The 16,726-nt window shown below is 43.5% G+C and overlaps 1 protein-coding gene across 1 annotated transcript; it reads left to right on the top strand.

Moving 5' to 3' along the window:
* Window positions 1-831: 831 nt before the first annotated feature.
* Window positions 832-16,434, top strand: C2H1orf116 (chromosome 2 C1orf116 homolog). Its single transcript, XM_056867439.1, has 4 exons — window positions 832-867; window positions 11,353-11,509; window positions 13,392-13,566; window positions 14,875-16,434. Exons 2-4 carry the CDS (start codon window positions 11,396-11,398, stop codon window positions 16,335-16,337), a joined length of 1,752 nt encoding a protein of 583 aa, XP_056723417.1. The 5' UTR covers window positions 832-867; window positions 11,353-11,395; the 3' UTR covers window positions 16,338-16,434.
* Window positions 16,435-16,726: the final 292 nt, after the last annotated feature.

The raw sequence follows: 16,726 nt of genomic DNA, 5'->3' as shown, positions 1-16,726 counted from the left end.
TTTAGAACTGAAAAATGTAGTTGGCCAAGAACTCTCTCCTCCCCCTTCTTTTGGGAACAGCTGGAATGGGGAGTTTGGAGGAGGATGCGTGATTGGTTGGGAGTCAGCAGCGGGGTGGAGTGATGACAGGTAGAGGAGGAATTTACCTGTCTAGCTAAGTCAGTGGGAGGTCAAGAAGAGAGCAGAGCAAGAGGCGCAACTTGTTTGGTGGTGCTGGGGCACTGCAGAGTGCTTGGGATTGCTTTTTTATTTCCTCTGTAAGGTGAGTTAAAGTCTAACCAAACTATGTTTGCTCAGGATAAGGAGTGTTATTGGACAGTGGGGAAAATAGGTGACAGGTAGCTGGTTTTGGAAGAAGAAGTTGGTATACTTTTTGTGGTCTGTCAATATGTTGCTTGCTGCTATTCCTGCTGAAATCTTTGGGGTGCCAGAGGATTACAGAAAGGTGGGGCTTCCTGGTGACAATCAGCCACACGTACTGTAGCTGCTACTTTGCAGAAACCTTTCACATTGATTTAGTGGTAAGTGGAAATGTTCTCTCTTTTCATATTTGCCATTCAGAAAACATGGAGCAACCTGTATTTTCTCTTCAGTAGGAAGGAAGGGGCCCTGACCTGGATGGCCCAGGCTAGCCTGATCTCATCAGATCTCAGAAGCTAAGCAGGGTCAGCCCTGGTTAGTATTTGGATGGGAGACCACCAAGGAAAACCAGGATTGCTGTGCAGGGGAAGGCACTGGCAAACCACCTCTGTGAGTCTCTTGCCATGAAAACCCCAAAAGGGGTTGCCATAAGTCCTCTGTGACTTGACGGCACTTTACACACACACAGGAAGGAAGGGTAGCCTGAAAAAGTGAAAAATGTCACAGGTGAGATCTGCTTTGGTTCCCCCCCCCTTCCCCATATCTTTTTGTTTTCAGTGATGGTGGCAAAAGGGCAGTTAAAGGATGCAGTGGCATGAGGCGTTCAAATCCCTTTTCTATACAGGTTTCGAAAGACAAAGTTTTAACTTAACATTGTGTCAGCATGGGGAGGGGGCTCTATGTTGTAAATTAAGTGCAGTTAATCGAGTTGAGTGTGCATGTGCAGCTAGGATTGTGGAGACCCTTAGCTGTAACTGACAATGATTAGGTACGGCTCTTTTGTTCATGTAAAAGTGGCTACATGTTTGGGGGCATGCTGTGTACCTTCAGCACCTGCTGTGTTTTGGGCAAAACAGTATGGGAGGAGTTGGCAAATGGGTTGAAGTGATGACTATCCACATGCAGGTGAATCAAAAGAGTTGTGTTCTTACTATATGATTGCCAGCACGCTTTCATTAGAATGTTGCTTATTATAAAAAAATACAGGCAGACATGGCACAGAGATTTATTATTTTAAAAATATAGTTCTTACACAGGGGCAGTGATTTACATTGCATAGGGTTCCTTGATCAGGTATTGGTCCACTGAACTGTATTAGGATACGTGTGAGTGTCTGTGGGAGAGAATCGCTACAAAATAAACTGCGAGTCATTTCCTGACAATAAAATCATGTGAAATGATCACCTTAAGGAACTGATTTTGCAGGGACAAGAATGACGGGCTAAATTCCAGTAGATCACAGGCACTACGTCAGTGGCTCAGTGGCAGAGCATCTGCTTGGCATGCAGAAGGTCCCAGGTTCAAACCCTGGCATCTCAAGGATCAGGTCTAGGTGCCTAGGTGATGTGAAAGACCTCTGCTTGAGAACCAGGGGAGCCACTGCCAGTCTGAGTAGACAATACTGACTTTGATGGACCAAGGATCTGATTCGGTATAAGGCAGACACATGTGTATATGTGTGCTGCTTTTTGTCCAGTAGAGATGGCAGACACTTGTGTCGGGGTGATTGAGCATCGCATGACAGCCTGAACTGATATACACCTGAAAAACTTGTGCAGTATTGTGGCTCAAAAGCAAATGTGATGCTGAAATCTGAAATCTCTTCTGGGCAGGGCCTAGCTGTGAAAAAAAAAAAAAAAAGGTCAGTGTGGATGGTCTGGTCATAACTGGTGGTATATAATGTAAACTTGGTAGTCAAAGTGCCTTACTGAGCCTATGCCCATGAGCAGGAATGCCATGAGAAATGGCCTGTATGGTTTATGATCTACTAAGCTGAGTACAGTCCACCATCTGTGTATTGCGACCTGCTGGATGCAGGAGAGCCCTCCTGTCCAGGATAGATTATCAAACTGTTGGTTTGCTGCATTCAATTTAATGGGTTAGAATGCATGCCAGTCTGTTAGAAGTCTTGGGAAAGTGTTAGAGACTAGTCCACTATTAGAGGGACAAGGCTTTTATGTTTAGTTTCAGTGGAAGAATAGTGCAGTGCAGAAGTGAAAATAGGAAGAGACTTTCTGCTCCCCTTGGCACTCTTAGTCTGATTCTTTAGGAATTGTTTGTGGGTGTGGGTAATTATTGTAGAAAGGCAGGCTCTATTCCTTGTGGAAAATGCCCCTTTAAATTTGTCAATAAAACAACACGTATGGTCTTTTGGGCATGGCTGTTTCCCTCGCCGTCACCCCTCTGGTGACTTTGGGTCTTTGTGCCGATTATGCATGCTGTTTCTGACCGTCAGAGGTCACCATGCTCTCCCTCATGTTTCCCCATGTTTTGCCCATATTTACAGAGACCTGTTTTATCTTTAATAAGAAAACACGGGCAAAACATGGGGAAATGTAAGGTGAGAACGAGGCATAGGGTTGCCAGATCCAGATTGGGAAATACCTGGATATTTTGGGGGTGGAGCCTGAGGAGGGCAGGATTTGGAGAGGAGAGGGACTTTGATACCATAGAGTCCAATTGCCAAAGTGACTTTTTTCTCCAGGAGAACGGATCTCTGTCGCCTGGAGATCAGTTGTAATAGCGAGAGATCTCCAGCCACCACCTGGAGACTGGCAACCCTAGCGAGGCGTCTGATGTTTGGAAATGGCATGCATAATCAACACAAAGACCCAAAGTCTTCGGAGGGGTGGCAGCGAGGGAAACAGCCATGCATAAAAGACCTATATGTCTCCACTTGGAAATGGGTACTGAACTCCATTTATGTTAGTATAGTGAATAAGGCCCTTGTAATGCCCCTTTAGTGACAGGCCAGTGTCCTAGACAATGCAGCACCATTAAGAAGGCAGCTGCAAAGCATGCGATCTCATCTCTTGACTCGGCAAGAAAAACAAAACAAAACCCAGCAGTACAACTTGTGCTCTGTAGGCTGTGTGTGTTAATCTTTAATTCCTGGCTCTGCTCTGGCACTGGTTCACTTCAATGCTTCTTATCTTCCTGTGTCTAATGACCCTTCCCTCCCCATTAGGATTTAAACGAATTGGCTTAGAAAGATTTGACATTTCATAGAGGATTAAAGGTCACCGAGTGAGGACTGGCAATACCTTTTCCTTGCATTGGCTCATGTATGCATGGCTGATCACTTAACAGCGCAATCGTGTGTAGAGTTATTCCAGTCTAAGCCCATTGAAACAGATGGTTTAGCCTGGAGTAACTCTGCATAGGATTACATTGTGAGTGTGTGGCACACCCTTAGCCTTACTTCCTTAAGAATAAGCAGCAATGTATCAGGAACATATTTTACTGCTATGTCATATGTACACATCCAGTATCGCTGAATCGTTGGTTTCAAAATGTTAGTTAATATTTAATGTTTCAGATTTTTCAGGCTAAGAATAGCTACAGCTTTGTTAGCTCTTAAGCCCTCCCCTTTAGACCATTTGGGCTCTGAATTCTCTAGTGCCGTACAAATTTAGGTGTTTGTGATTCAATGTGTGTTTGGACAATAATGAACAGTCACTGGTAAGCTGTGTTGTGACTTTACATGAGCCATTCAAATCCAGGTATGGTGTCCCAAACGTTTTTGAATGTTTGTTTGTTCCTTCAAATTCTAGAAGGCAGGTTTATGGTTTAGGATTAGCAATGACTTTTTGGTAAGTCTCTGAGGCATCATCCTAATACCTTTGAACATAACCCCAATAAGTACATTATTATTTTGATCCAAATAACCACACGTCAAGCTCTGTGCAACAGGACCTTCCCCCCGCCCCTTCTCACTCAAGTCCTGTGTACCCCTCAAGTTGTGCTCTGGAAGCTCAAGGGCCACTCTGGGACACTGTGCGACGTAGGACATGGGAGCAGCTGGGAGAGGTGCCTTCTGTTTGTACAAGCTTGTATCATGCTATGTCTTAAAAACATGCTAGGATATCTGCCCCAGGTAGCTAGGAAGAAGGACAGTGTTATTGCATTATAACTACTAGTTACAAAAACAACTTTGCTCCCTGTTCCTTTTTTCTTTCCTTGTCTTTCTAGTTGTGACGATTTCCTTTACACACTTGCAAAATACAATTGGCCAGGGAGGTTTCTCCCCAGGAAGTATTGGGCTAATCTATAAAACCAGTGGTTTTGTTTGGCTTTGTAAAAATAAAAAGGTGCCCGTATTTATATATATGTCAATTTCTAAGAATTCCTCTTTTGGGACTTGGGAGAGCCCCCCTCCCCCCCACAAAGATGCCAGTACTCAGTACTGGTAAGTACCATCACAAAAAAGCCCTGGTTAAGACAAAGAAATATGAATGCATATTGGTAAATAATTTCAGTAAAGTTGTGTAAATAGTGTGTGTGTGTGGGGGTAGGGTTGCCAGGTCCCTCTTTGCCACTGGTGGGAGGTTTTTGGGGTGGAGCCTGAGGAAGGCAGGGTTTGGGGAGGGAAGGGACTTCAATGCCATACAGTCCAATTGCCAAAGCAGCCATTTGCTCCAGGGGAACTGACCTGTGTCACCTGGAGATCAGTTGTAATAGTGGGAGATCTCCAGCTACTACCTGGAGGTTGGCAACCCTAGTGTGGGGAGAGGTTCCTCCTGATAGTGCTTATATTTAATTGAGTCTTTGGTTCAAGCAAGTGTCACTTCGAAAACGAACATCAAGTTTGGTTTGCCACCCACATGACATGGGAGGAGGGTCTGCAGTAGGAAGAGGGAATGAATGGAAATTGCTAAATTGCTGATTACTAATTCCACTAATCTAGTTTTGATCCAACCAACAAGGGATAAGAAAGGAGTAGAATAGAAGCAGAAGTGACTGAGTCTCCTTTCCTGCTGAAGCTTACAAAAACCTTCAGGGAACATTTAAAACAAGGCGTCACAACATGGAGTATGTGTTACTCATCATTCAGTTTGGGGGGTGAGAATCAATAAATCTCACAAATGCATTCCATATATAACTCACTTTTGCAGCAAACGTGATGGTTGGTAGGGGAAATAGAACATAAGAAAGGCCACACTGGATCAGACCAAGGTCCATCAAGCCCAGTAGTCTGTCCACACAGCGGCCAACCAGGTGCCTCTAGGAAGCCCACAAACAAGACGCCTGCAGCAGCTTTATCCTGCCTGTGTTTCACAGCACTTAATATAATAGGCGTGCTCCTGCGATCCTGGAGAGAAATATTTCCCAATAAAAAAATAAGGAATGCCTGGGGTGTGTGTGATATCTCTGCAAAAGAATGGTATTTGAGGGAAGGTACTTGAAGGATGTGCAACAAACAAGTGCATAAGCAGCTTACTTGTTTTAACTGTTCCAAATCTTGAAATCATCACTTTTATTCATAAACTACTTGTAAGTGGGGATGGGATGCATGTAAACGGACTGAAACTGAATCTAGATGTCAAAGTCTAATTTTATGAAGACCAGGTTGATATCCATCACCTGCAAAGCTTTATAGTTTCTAGATCCTTAAGCCTTTAGTGAGGTCTGTCACTGGAAAGAAATGACTAGGAATGGTCCATGTTACTGGAAAGAAATTGTGTGCGGAGGAGTTTGTTATCTTTAAGGAGAGCTCATATAGAATTGGGTACCTCCCTAGAAACCAGCAGCCTTAAACATGCAATTATTCTGGGCCCTGTTAATATTTATTTATAGACTTCATTTGTAGCCTGCCTTTCTTACTGAGACTCAAGGCAGATTACAAACCATTACAAATTTGATCTGACAGCAAAAGATAATCCAATAAACCTGCAATAGGACTATGTTTACAGAATTAGAAAACATTGAAAACAGAAAGGTGTTTAAGGCATGACCTTCCATAAACAATGCAGGAAAGTGGATTATAAAGGTAGAAGACAATACAGTGCAAGGAAGGGGATATGGGCAAGAAACATTACAGTAGACTACAGTTGTTTAACTTTGGTGCATGGATGCTTAGAATACTGAGTTAATCCTGAGTTTGTGCCTACTACATGCACTGGATCTTCTGGTGACATGAAAATGGGCTGCCTCAGAGTCTTGGTGGGGAGATGGTCCTCATTTGACCTTCTAAATGGCCTTGGTGCCGTGACACACAAGGTCTTCCTATACTGAAGCTTACTGATTATTGAACCAACTCTCCATCTCACATGCTGGCACTCCAAGTTACTTTAGCCACTTAGCACATGGCTCGAAAGCATCTGATTCTACTCAACTGACCTTTGTCCATGCTGGCTATCTTGCTAGCTACCTGTTAGCCACCATCTTAGCCAAATTCTCTACCATAAGTGTTGAGTTCTGGAATACAAGCCATGCACCTCATCCTGATCATCTTCCTGACTCTCACCGGAGGAACTGGGATTAGTTGCTTTCACCATAGCTTGTGGTGAACCATTGTGCTGGATTTTAACAACTGAGCACAGCCAGTCTCTCACACTCTACAGGTTAGCCTCTTTCAGTCCCCAAGTAGGACCTATCCTTTTAGGACCTTCCCAGGCTTTGCTGAGAGTAGGCGAGATGACCAGTAGGTAGGGTTGCCAGGACCTTCTTTGCCACCAATGGGAGGTTTTTGGGGTGGAGTCTGAGGAGGGCGGGGTTTGGGGAGGGACTTCATTGCCAGAGAGTCCAATTGCCAAAGCGTCCATTTTCTCCAGGTGGACTGATCACTATCGGCTGGAGATCAGTTGTAATAGCAGGAGATCTCCAGCTAGTACCTGGAGGTTGGCAACCCTACCAGTAGGTGGGCTTGTCAAATGGATTATGCCTTGTAATGAGAGTTGTTTCCTTATTGTTGTGCAGTATTGTTCATTGGAGTGATGACATACTTGTACATCTATTTTTTCCCCAATCAGTTGCTTTAGCATCTAGTTACAAATAAAATGACTTCATTTGCAAAGCAGCTGTTCAGGACTGCTGAGCTTGTAAAGAGGGAGTAGGCTCCTATCTGGTGCCTCATGACTGTACAGTGGCAGAGCAGAGGAGTGGAACTGGAAACATGTCTTACTGGTTACGGAGCTTGTGGCTGCATCCTCACAAGGAGTCATGGCCTAATGCAATGAGCACAGCTTGGGGAGGGAGTGGTAGGAAGAGACCAAAGTACATGTCCTCCTTGCCTCTGCTATGGATTTTGCAGCATAATCTTGGGCTAGCCCATTAGTTGCTTGATTAGAAGCTGTATGATGCCCCCCCCCCAAAACCATGGGTTGTCTTGAATCTAAAGATGGCTGACCCTGGAGAGATTGTCTAGAACTTTGCGAACCTTGAGGAAGGGATTTTGTTTAAAGTAAGAATGCCTCAGGACTGAAGCATATGTGCCAATGGAAGGGTTGAGTAAGGAGAGACGTGAGCAGCAGGGTGAAGCCATATTGCAAATGTAGAGATCTCAGCGGGTGGGACTGTTTGTGCTCTGCAACTCTAAACTTACACAGCAAACAGTGGAAAGGGGAAAAAAAGAAATTGCATATGCAAAAAGAGAAAGGAAGGCAGGTGCCAATGATTTATTTCATAGCCCTTACATTATATAATTTAGCTCCAAGAGGTCCCTGCTCAGCCTTCAGGGTCTGTTCTTTTTCCTCCTCCTTTGCTGTGGGTTCCACCCTCCTCTTTCCAGGTGCCAGTGGGCTTTTCCTCCCGAGTCCCAAGTGTAACAATGAGCTCTGCACAGAATGCAAAGCTTGCAACACTTTCCTGATTCTCAGGTCACGGAGAATGTGGCACACAGAATGAGAGCACTAGACTATCTGCGGGTGCCTGTTGTTTCTCTCTGGTCGCCCGTAGCCTTGTTGTGCAGGTTTTTGCTAGCTCAAGTCAGGATGGAGCTGAAGTTGTTTTGGCAAATGTGTTCCCAGCCCTTTGTTTGCAGAGATAATGAGAGTAAACAGGGTCACTTACTGCAGAGGACTGGTGTGTGAGAAGTTTGATGCCTGCTGATTCTCTCCTGTAAATGCCTTTCTCCCCCACCCACACCTATTTCTAGCTTTTCAAAGCTGGGTAGAACTTAGGGTGAATCTCATCTTCCTGGACTCCGTCCAGGATTCTCTGCACATCTCTTAAATTTAAAAGTCTGGATGAACCCTACTGGTATATCTGTGATCTCTCTCTCTCTCTCTCTCTCTCTCTCTCTCTCTCTCTCTCTCTCTCTCTCTCTCTCTCTTGTGTGTGTGTGAGAGAGAGAGAGCCATTAACCCTCTTCTCCTGCACTGTTTATGATCTCACACCCCACACCCTGCTGCTCTTTGCTTATAAGGGGCAAACATTCTGTTTTTCCCAGTGGGACAAATAGCAGCTCACAGTCTCTCCATGTATTTTAGCACTTTCTGCCTGTAGCCAAGACTAGTGTGCTTGACCTATGCTTATCCCACAGTATGACTGGAAGGTGCGTGAAGCAGGAGCCCTAATGAAGCTAAGCAGGTCTAGGTCTGGTCAGTGCCTGGCTGGCAGCTCTCCTGGAAATTTTACATAAGCCACCTTGAGTTCCATTGTGGAAGAAAGGTGGGATGTAAAGGTGGGTAACAAATGAAGAGTGGGAGGGAACTGAGGTACTTGTCCCCTCCTCCCCAGTTAGGGTTGCCAACCTCCAGGTACTAGCTGGCGATCTCCTGTTATTACAACTGATCTCCAGCCGATCGAGATCAGTTCACCTGGAGAAAATGGCCGCTTTGGCCATTGGACTCTATGGCATTGAAGTCCCTCCCCTTCCCAAACCACACCCTCCTCAGGCTCTGCCCCAAAAACCTCCCACAAGTGGTGAAGAGGGACCTGACAACCCTATCCCCAGGACATGTTTCACATTACTGTCTATATCACAGCATGAAACCAACACAAAAAAGATGTCTGGATGGGCTCTCTGTGAAAAGAAGGCATCTGTTCCTACCAATATTGTGATTTCTGTCCTCAGTTTCTTTAAGACATTATCCTTCTCCCAAAGAATGTGAGGGATGTGTCAGGTACACACATACATCCACACCCCGGCCTTTGCCCTAAGTAAATAGGCACGTTTCCTATTGTTTCTGACAAGCCTTGAATTATTTAGCGATCTGTGCTTTTCCAGGGTTAGTGGCTCATAAGTGGTAATGATTGCAAGATTGTCTTAAGGAGTTTTATCTTCTATAAACTGACCTGTTATAAGCTTGGAGAAATACAAGAAATCCCAGTCAATGAAAGTGACAGGCAATAATTTCAGGACAAATAAAAGGAAGTGCTTTTAGTCAACACGTTATTTTTCTGGAAGCAAGTGTCATCGGATGTGGTGATCACCACTGGCTTAAGTGGCTTTTAAACAGGGATTAGACAGATTCATGGGGGATAGGTCTATCAACAGGCATTACCTTTGATACCTAAACAGAGCCTTTTCCTATGTTCACAGGCAATATGCCACTGGATACCAGTTTCGGGGGTGGGGGCAGTGGGAAAGGTCTCTTGCCTTCACGCCCAGCCTGTGTTCACAGAAACCTCTGTCTAGCCAGTCCGGGAAATTAGATATTGGCAGAGATGAGCAAGTGGGTCTGATCCAAGATGCTTTGTTTTTATGTTTGTATGTCCATGTTAAGCCCTGGTTCATGGTCTACATTGCGGTGGAGCATCAGCCTTGCCTGGTAACATTTGCGATTGGCATCAATGGGTCTATTGGGTTTATTTTTCCTTCATACAGTAAAATGACAAGTTAATCTGCAAGCACTCAAAACCACCCTTTGTGCCCTTTTGAATTGGTTGTTAGTCCAAGTGCTAGATATTGAACTGGACAGGAAGTGATGTCAAATAGAACTTGGATCACTTCAGAGGCTGCTGGGTATTGACCTCGTTGGGCCTTCCTACTGCTGATCTAGTTAGGAACTGGAACAGCAAGAAGAAATGATACCAAAAGACTAAATAATTTTGTCACAATGGAAAAGTTGGTAGGGTCTGTGATGTAAATAGTCTTTCTGTGTCCTTGTTGTTCATGCACATTGTAAATACCATCCACCTCATACAGCCAATGTGGGACAATTGTAAATAGGGTTGCCAGGTATGGCATGGCCTGGCAACCAGTGGGAGATGCTGGGGTGGTGATCTTCATCACAATGCAGCAGTGTCACTTTTGGCATGACCCGGAAGCACCAGCATGAGCATCACACTTAGATGATGCTCTAGCACTCGTCCCAAAACTCTATGAACCTTTGCAGGCATCGGAAAGAATTACTGGGAAGTTTGCCTGCCGTTAGCGGGCACCTGGTAAACCTAATTCTGACGCAGTTATGCAGAGCTCTTGCGGGGGTGGGGGGAGGATATAAAATTCAGGGAGCTGAGCAAGGCACTACTAGTGTGTGGCTATAAATTCAGTAGCTCTGTTACTGAGGAAGAGGGAAGGGGAAATGTGTCCCTAGGACAGTCACTGTCTCTCACCATAACCTATATTGCAGCATTATTGTGAGGATAATATTGGGGTGGAGGAAATTAAACCCCATGTATGCTATCCTGAGCTCCTTGGAGGAAAGATGGGGTATATGTTTGAGGGATGGAATGTGCAAAAATGTATGGTATACATAGAGATAACCAATCATTAGCCTATTCATGCTGTCAGCAAGTCATGTGATTTCAAATCATGTTTAGGTTGGGTCTGGGGGTGGGGGGGCTGAGAGAATCTTGGAGCCCCATGGTGGCTCTTAATAGCCCAGCGTTTTTGAAATGCTTTCAGTTTGCATGATATTCAGTACATTGAAGAGGGGCATTCTTAACATTTTGAAGGAATAGTTCTTTGGCAAGTACCTACTGGTAAAACAAATAGCAAAAACTGAAAGAAGCTACTAATAAATTCTGTTCAAAATTAACAGTGTATTTGTTCTGGTAGACAGCATAAGCTTGTGAATTTGAGGATTGCTTAATATGCTATTGTGGAATATATATAATATAATGTTACATATGGCATATATAATATTATAATATGCATATGTTTTAAGTAAGTGTTAAAAATTCCTAAATTATACTTAAATAGGGCAACTTGCAGTATTTGTTTAGGATAACTTGCTTTTTTCTGATAATGTTTTGAAGTCTTGAGCAGCCAGAAGACAGCTGCATAAATAAAAGTTGTGGTGGTCTTGTCTCTTTCCTCTCCAGAACTCCTGGATCATACTTGCAACTATCTTGTCTGACTTGTGATATGCCTAAGAAGGACTTGTGGGTAGGGACAAGTGACCCAGATCCCACAACAGTTGTTAGGAGTGCAGATAGCTGTGACAGTATGATCAGCAACGATTCCAGCCAGTCCGAAAAGGTAAATTTACTTCTCTTCTACCTAAGGTGACGAGTCAAGATAGTTTGCACCGTAAACCAGCAGACAAACTACTGAAAACTTAAGAAGTAACAGTTTAAACTTCAGTAAAAACTTGGCCAAAAGCAAAGGAATAACTTTTTTTTGCAGTGTTTCTGAATGTACTTCTTTGAAGAGCAAGGGTTGATAAGCTGTTACTTCCACAAGGTCAAGGTCACTGCAAAGAAAGCTTGCACCATATAGCAACACTCTCTCAAAACCCTGTAGGCTGTACCCAGAATAAAGTTCAGCATGATATATATGTAGGGTTGCCAGGTCCCTCTTTGCAACTGGCAGGAGGTTTTTGGGGCGGAGCCTGAGGAGGACGGGGTTTGGGGAGTGGAGGGACTTCAATGCCATACAGTCCAATTGCCAAAGTGGCCATTTTATCCAAGGGAAGTGATCTCTGTCGGCTGGAGATCATTTGTAATAGCAGGAGATCGCCAGCTACTACCTGGAGGTTGGCAAGCCTATATGTATGCCCATTTTAGCCTTTATGACTGCCAATATCCATACTTTCAAAAAATCAGCTTGATGTTTGAGCTGTTCACAGACAAAGCTTGTACATCCCCATTTCTTGACCACCACTAGTGGAGCTAGACATTTGAGTATTCAAAATGCATATGACACAGATCTTCAGACTAACTACATGTTTGAGAAACTTTAACCACTTTGTTTCTCAAGAATGCCCAATAAATATGCTTTCATGTAACTTTCAGAATGGCGTGGATTTCTGTCCCTTAAGTATGTGGAAGGATATCTTTATCATCTGCCCTCAATGGCTTTTTGATACAAATATATATTGTGGTACAAGGAAGGTGAATTACTTCCTGTTTTAATTGAAATTACTACATATGTACTTCCTACAAATTACAGTTCTGAATTCATTCTGTTGCATGTTAAAGGAAACCTGTTCCTATAATTAATAAGGAAATGCTGAGTAGTCTCTATATGACATGGCCTTAACTTTGCACTCTGGTCCCTGTAATAAATCTTCACCTTGGAAAACAACAAAGACCTGATGTATGTCATATCTGGCCAACACCACAGCCCTCCCATTCAACCTGTACGTTGGGTTTCTGTCTTGTCATTTTGGTGCATCACTGCACTGTATCAGTTTGTTAGAATAACTAAAATTTGCAGCTGTAAATACAAAATATGTTTTTAAATGCACTTTGAATAGGGTTGCCAGGTACCTCTTTGCCACTGGCGGGAGGTTTTTGGGGTGGAGCCTGAGGTGGACAGGGTTTGGAGAGTGGAGGGACTTCAGTGCCATAGAGTCCAATTGCCAAAGCGGCCATTTTCTCCAGGTGAACTGATCTCTATCAGCTGGAGATCAGTTGTAATAGTAGGAGATCTCCAGCTAGCACGTGGAGGTTGGCAGCCCTAGTTTTGAACTATGGTATTTCAGTCACTTGGAATATCCGTTTGCTTTTTTAGTCTTTTAAACAATCTTGTGAATTGTGTAAGCTGGTAAAGGAATTTATAAAGGTATTTTAAGGTGCACATCTACTTTAAACCAAAAATCTTGTGATATGGTTTAAAATGCCTGACTCTAACATTGGTAGCTACACTGGCAAATTAATGGTCTGTTTGACAAGAGGAAATCAGTAGATGTTTTTTTGACCTTGGTTATAATGGTTAGCTGTCATTTCTATGTTCATACCACAGGGAAACATTTACCATTAATTTACTGCTGTACTGTACTTTCTCACTATTTTATTTCAATAGGTGAACTTTGGGAGGGAGGGTAAAAAATGGAAACTGGACCCATTGTTCTTAACCTTAATCTTTTATGTCTCTTTGAGCAATATTGAACAGGTTTTTATTTTTATTTTTCATATAGAGTGACAGTGGCTATGACTATCTATCTGTGGAAGAGAAAGAATGTCTTATGTTCCTTCAAGAAACACTAGATTTGCTGGATGCTGAAGCAGACAGTGGGCTTTCTACTGATGAGGCTGAGATTGCCGAGCCTTCCAGGCATCCACAGACGTGGCCTAAGAGAGACAATCCCATAGGTAAACTTCTCCGTAACAGAGGGCGAAAATGCATGGTCACTTTAGCCTCCTTTATTCCCTGTTTCAGCCAGGATTCAGCCTGAATCGAATGCACGTTCGGCGAAATGCATGCGTTCGATCCTGGCTGAATCCTGGCTGAAACAGGGAATAAAGGAGGCTAAAGCGACCATGTGTTTTCGCCCAGAAAATGTATATGACACAGATATATATGTATATGACACAGATATACAGAAAATGTATATGACTTTTCAGTTGAAAAGTAAATTGAGGTAGCAGCGGAATTGATTTTGTTTCCTAACTGCATTTTGTATTTATTGATCAAACCTGTAGGCTGCTTTTCCAATAGCTCAAAGTTTATTTTTTTATTACACCAAATATAATGTTACTTAGGCAAGGTTTTGGCTTATGCTTTTGCCTAATAATTGAGCTTCAAAAACCAGCTTTAGAACATTGCTTACAAGAATATATCCTTATCATAAAACTGCGCGGGGTGGGTGGGTGGGATTTCCATATTAGAAGAGTTGGTTTTTACATCCCGCTTTTCTCTGCCATAAGGAATCTCAAAGCAGCTTACAATCGCCCCCCCCTCCGACAACAGGCACCCTGTGAGGTGGGTGGGGCTGAGAGAGTTCTGAGAGAACTATGACTAGCTCAGGGTCACCCAGCAGGCTTCATGTGGAGGAGTGGGGAATCAAACCTGGTTCTCCAGATTATAGTCCGCCACTCTCGACCACTATACCACGCTGGTTCTCCCACAGGTTCCTTCCCACAGGTTTGATTCTCTTCTTGTTTTACCATGTTAACTTACTAACCAGGAATCTTGTAATATCTCTTTGGTGCATTGGGTATTTCGTTTGAACATGGGAAGAATTGCTGCTTTATCATCTCAAGGCAAACATCTTAAACACTTCACTTTGCCACATGGGGGTGCTTTTAGGAGAAATAGTTGCCATTAAATAAAATAGCTTCAGATATATAGTCCTGCACTTCTTGCTTTCATCTGTTATCCAAAGTGGAATTTCAAGAAGAAAGAGTATTGTCATTTTCATGCTGTTCCCATGTTGGAAGTTTATTCATCTCTTCTTCCCCTTTGTGGTCTGCTCCCAAATCTCTCCATGTGGTGGTGTTTACTTGAGGTGCTTTCACCACAGCCAGATTTAACAACCACATTCCGCGTGCTGTTTTCTTCTTAGGTAGAAGCACGTTCTTTCCCCTAGCTGAGGTGTTCAGAGATTTTTTTTAAAAAAAAAAAATCCACAAAAGAAACATTATTTATTATTACTCTTCCCTTCCTTCTCAATGTTACAGAACTGGACCATGAAAATCTTGGAAAACATCCAAAAAATGAACAAAAGAGCAAAAAAAGTGTTTCTGGTTCTGTTCCTGTTACCCCAAGCACAGGCTACTACAGCCTTCCAAGGAATGTTGGTGTGAGAAAGGACCCCCAAACAAACAAGGATGCCCTCACAGAGACAGCAGGCTCTAATGCTGATGATCCAAAAACTCTTCTTCAGTTTCACCTGAATCCATGGAGGTCACATAAGCTTGGGACTGAGGACATATCAGATGACCAACCCGGCAAGAGTACACTGGTAAAGACTACCGATTTGGAGACTGTAGTCATTCCACCCCCTGAGCCATTTCAGGATCAGTGGAGAAGCCATTTTACAACAGGCCAGGAGTCCCCACTTCTTGATAAAGATTCCTGCAAGGATCTTGCAAAGGGGACACCTTATCATTTTGAGGCAAAGAGAAATATTAACACAGTAGAGGGTTGTGAGGCTAGAGCTGCCCAGCAGCAGCTTTCATCAGGGAAGGTGGAGCAGGCATTTGGAAAACAAGCTGTTCTAAGACCGCTGTCTCCTCAGCCTAACAAGAAGATAACTGAAAGTGCCAAAGACAATTATAAAAAACCTACAGTGGAAGAATTTCCCCTGGATTCCAGCTTCAAGCAAGGTCCTCCCACTGCACCAAAGCCCAGGAAACTGCCACCAAATATTATCCTCAAAACCAGCAAAAGCAATGTTGTATCACTCACTGTGGACTCCAGTCACAAGATAAAAGTGCTTTCTCCATCAAATGGCAGACCCAGAGCAGCAACAGGTGACTTTTCCTCAGAAAAGGTACATTCTCTCCAGAAAGAGCAGGACAAAGCCAGGCGAGAGGCTCTTGAGAAATTGGGTCTCCCACAAGATAAAGAAAAAGATCCAGAAGATCACAGGGCCAAAAACTCTGCTCTCTCAAAATCCAAGGAGACTCCAAGGACTAGCAGCATGGAGAATGTAAATACTGATAACATTGCTGTGAATAAGAAACCTGAACAGCAGCATAACCAAGCTGGAGAGAAAGGCTTCCGCCCCATGGAGATCAATGTTCCAGGCATCAAACAGGCCAACTTTAAGTCCAACACTCTGGAGCGATCAGGAGTGGGCTTGAGCAGCTACACCTCTTCTGGCAGTGAGGATAAGAGTATTAAGAACCATAGCTCGTTTGGCAAAACCTCCTTTTTGGACAAGATCGCTCCAAGTTTTCTCAGGAATAACCGGCCACGTACCGCTTCCCTTGGCGTGGGGAGTGACTTCACTGATCTAAAGGAGAACAGAATGCAGAATTATGAGGTTGAAAAAAGTGATAAGCGAAGATCTTACCCACTTCAGAACCCCGCCAAGCTCCCCAGGCCCCCATGTGTCAGCGTAAAAATCACACCTAAAGGGGCCACAGATGAGGACCGAAAGGAGGCTCTGAAAAAACTTGGCCTGTTGAAAGAGTAAGGCAAATGACTAATTTGAATGCAAAAATGGTGTTTTCAGACAGATGGCTTTGTTGCTCTCCACAACTGAGTTAAAACTGGACAATCTGTAGGAAGAGCTGGTCTAGCCCAGTGGGTTTACTTGTACTGGTCTCAACTGGCAGCATGAGAACAAGCATCTCATTCACACTTGGTTTTTCTCTTTATTTTGTTGGAGGTAAATATTTAGATTAATCTTTACCCCACATAGATATTTGATCACCTACATAAAATCTCTGTATGTATGTGTTGTACATAGTGGTATATGTGTTGTATATAGAATAAAGCTATGACTCTTTGTGTGTAATAAGTAGATGTTAAACTTGAAGGGGAAAATGTCAGAGGTATAGGCTAATATTTCTAGAGCAAGCC

The sequence above is a fragment of the Euleptes europaea genome, chromosome 2 (genome assembly GCF_029931775.1).
Source record: "Euleptes europaea isolate rEulEur1 chromosome 2, rEulEur1.hap1, whole genome shotgun sequence".
NCBI classification, from domain to species: domain Eukaryota; kingdom Metazoa; phylum Chordata; class Lepidosauria; order Squamata; family Sphaerodactylidae; genus Euleptes; species Euleptes europaea.
The sequence above is the reverse complement of the archived record's forward strand: the minus strand, read 5'-3'. Positions and strand labels throughout refer to the sequence as shown.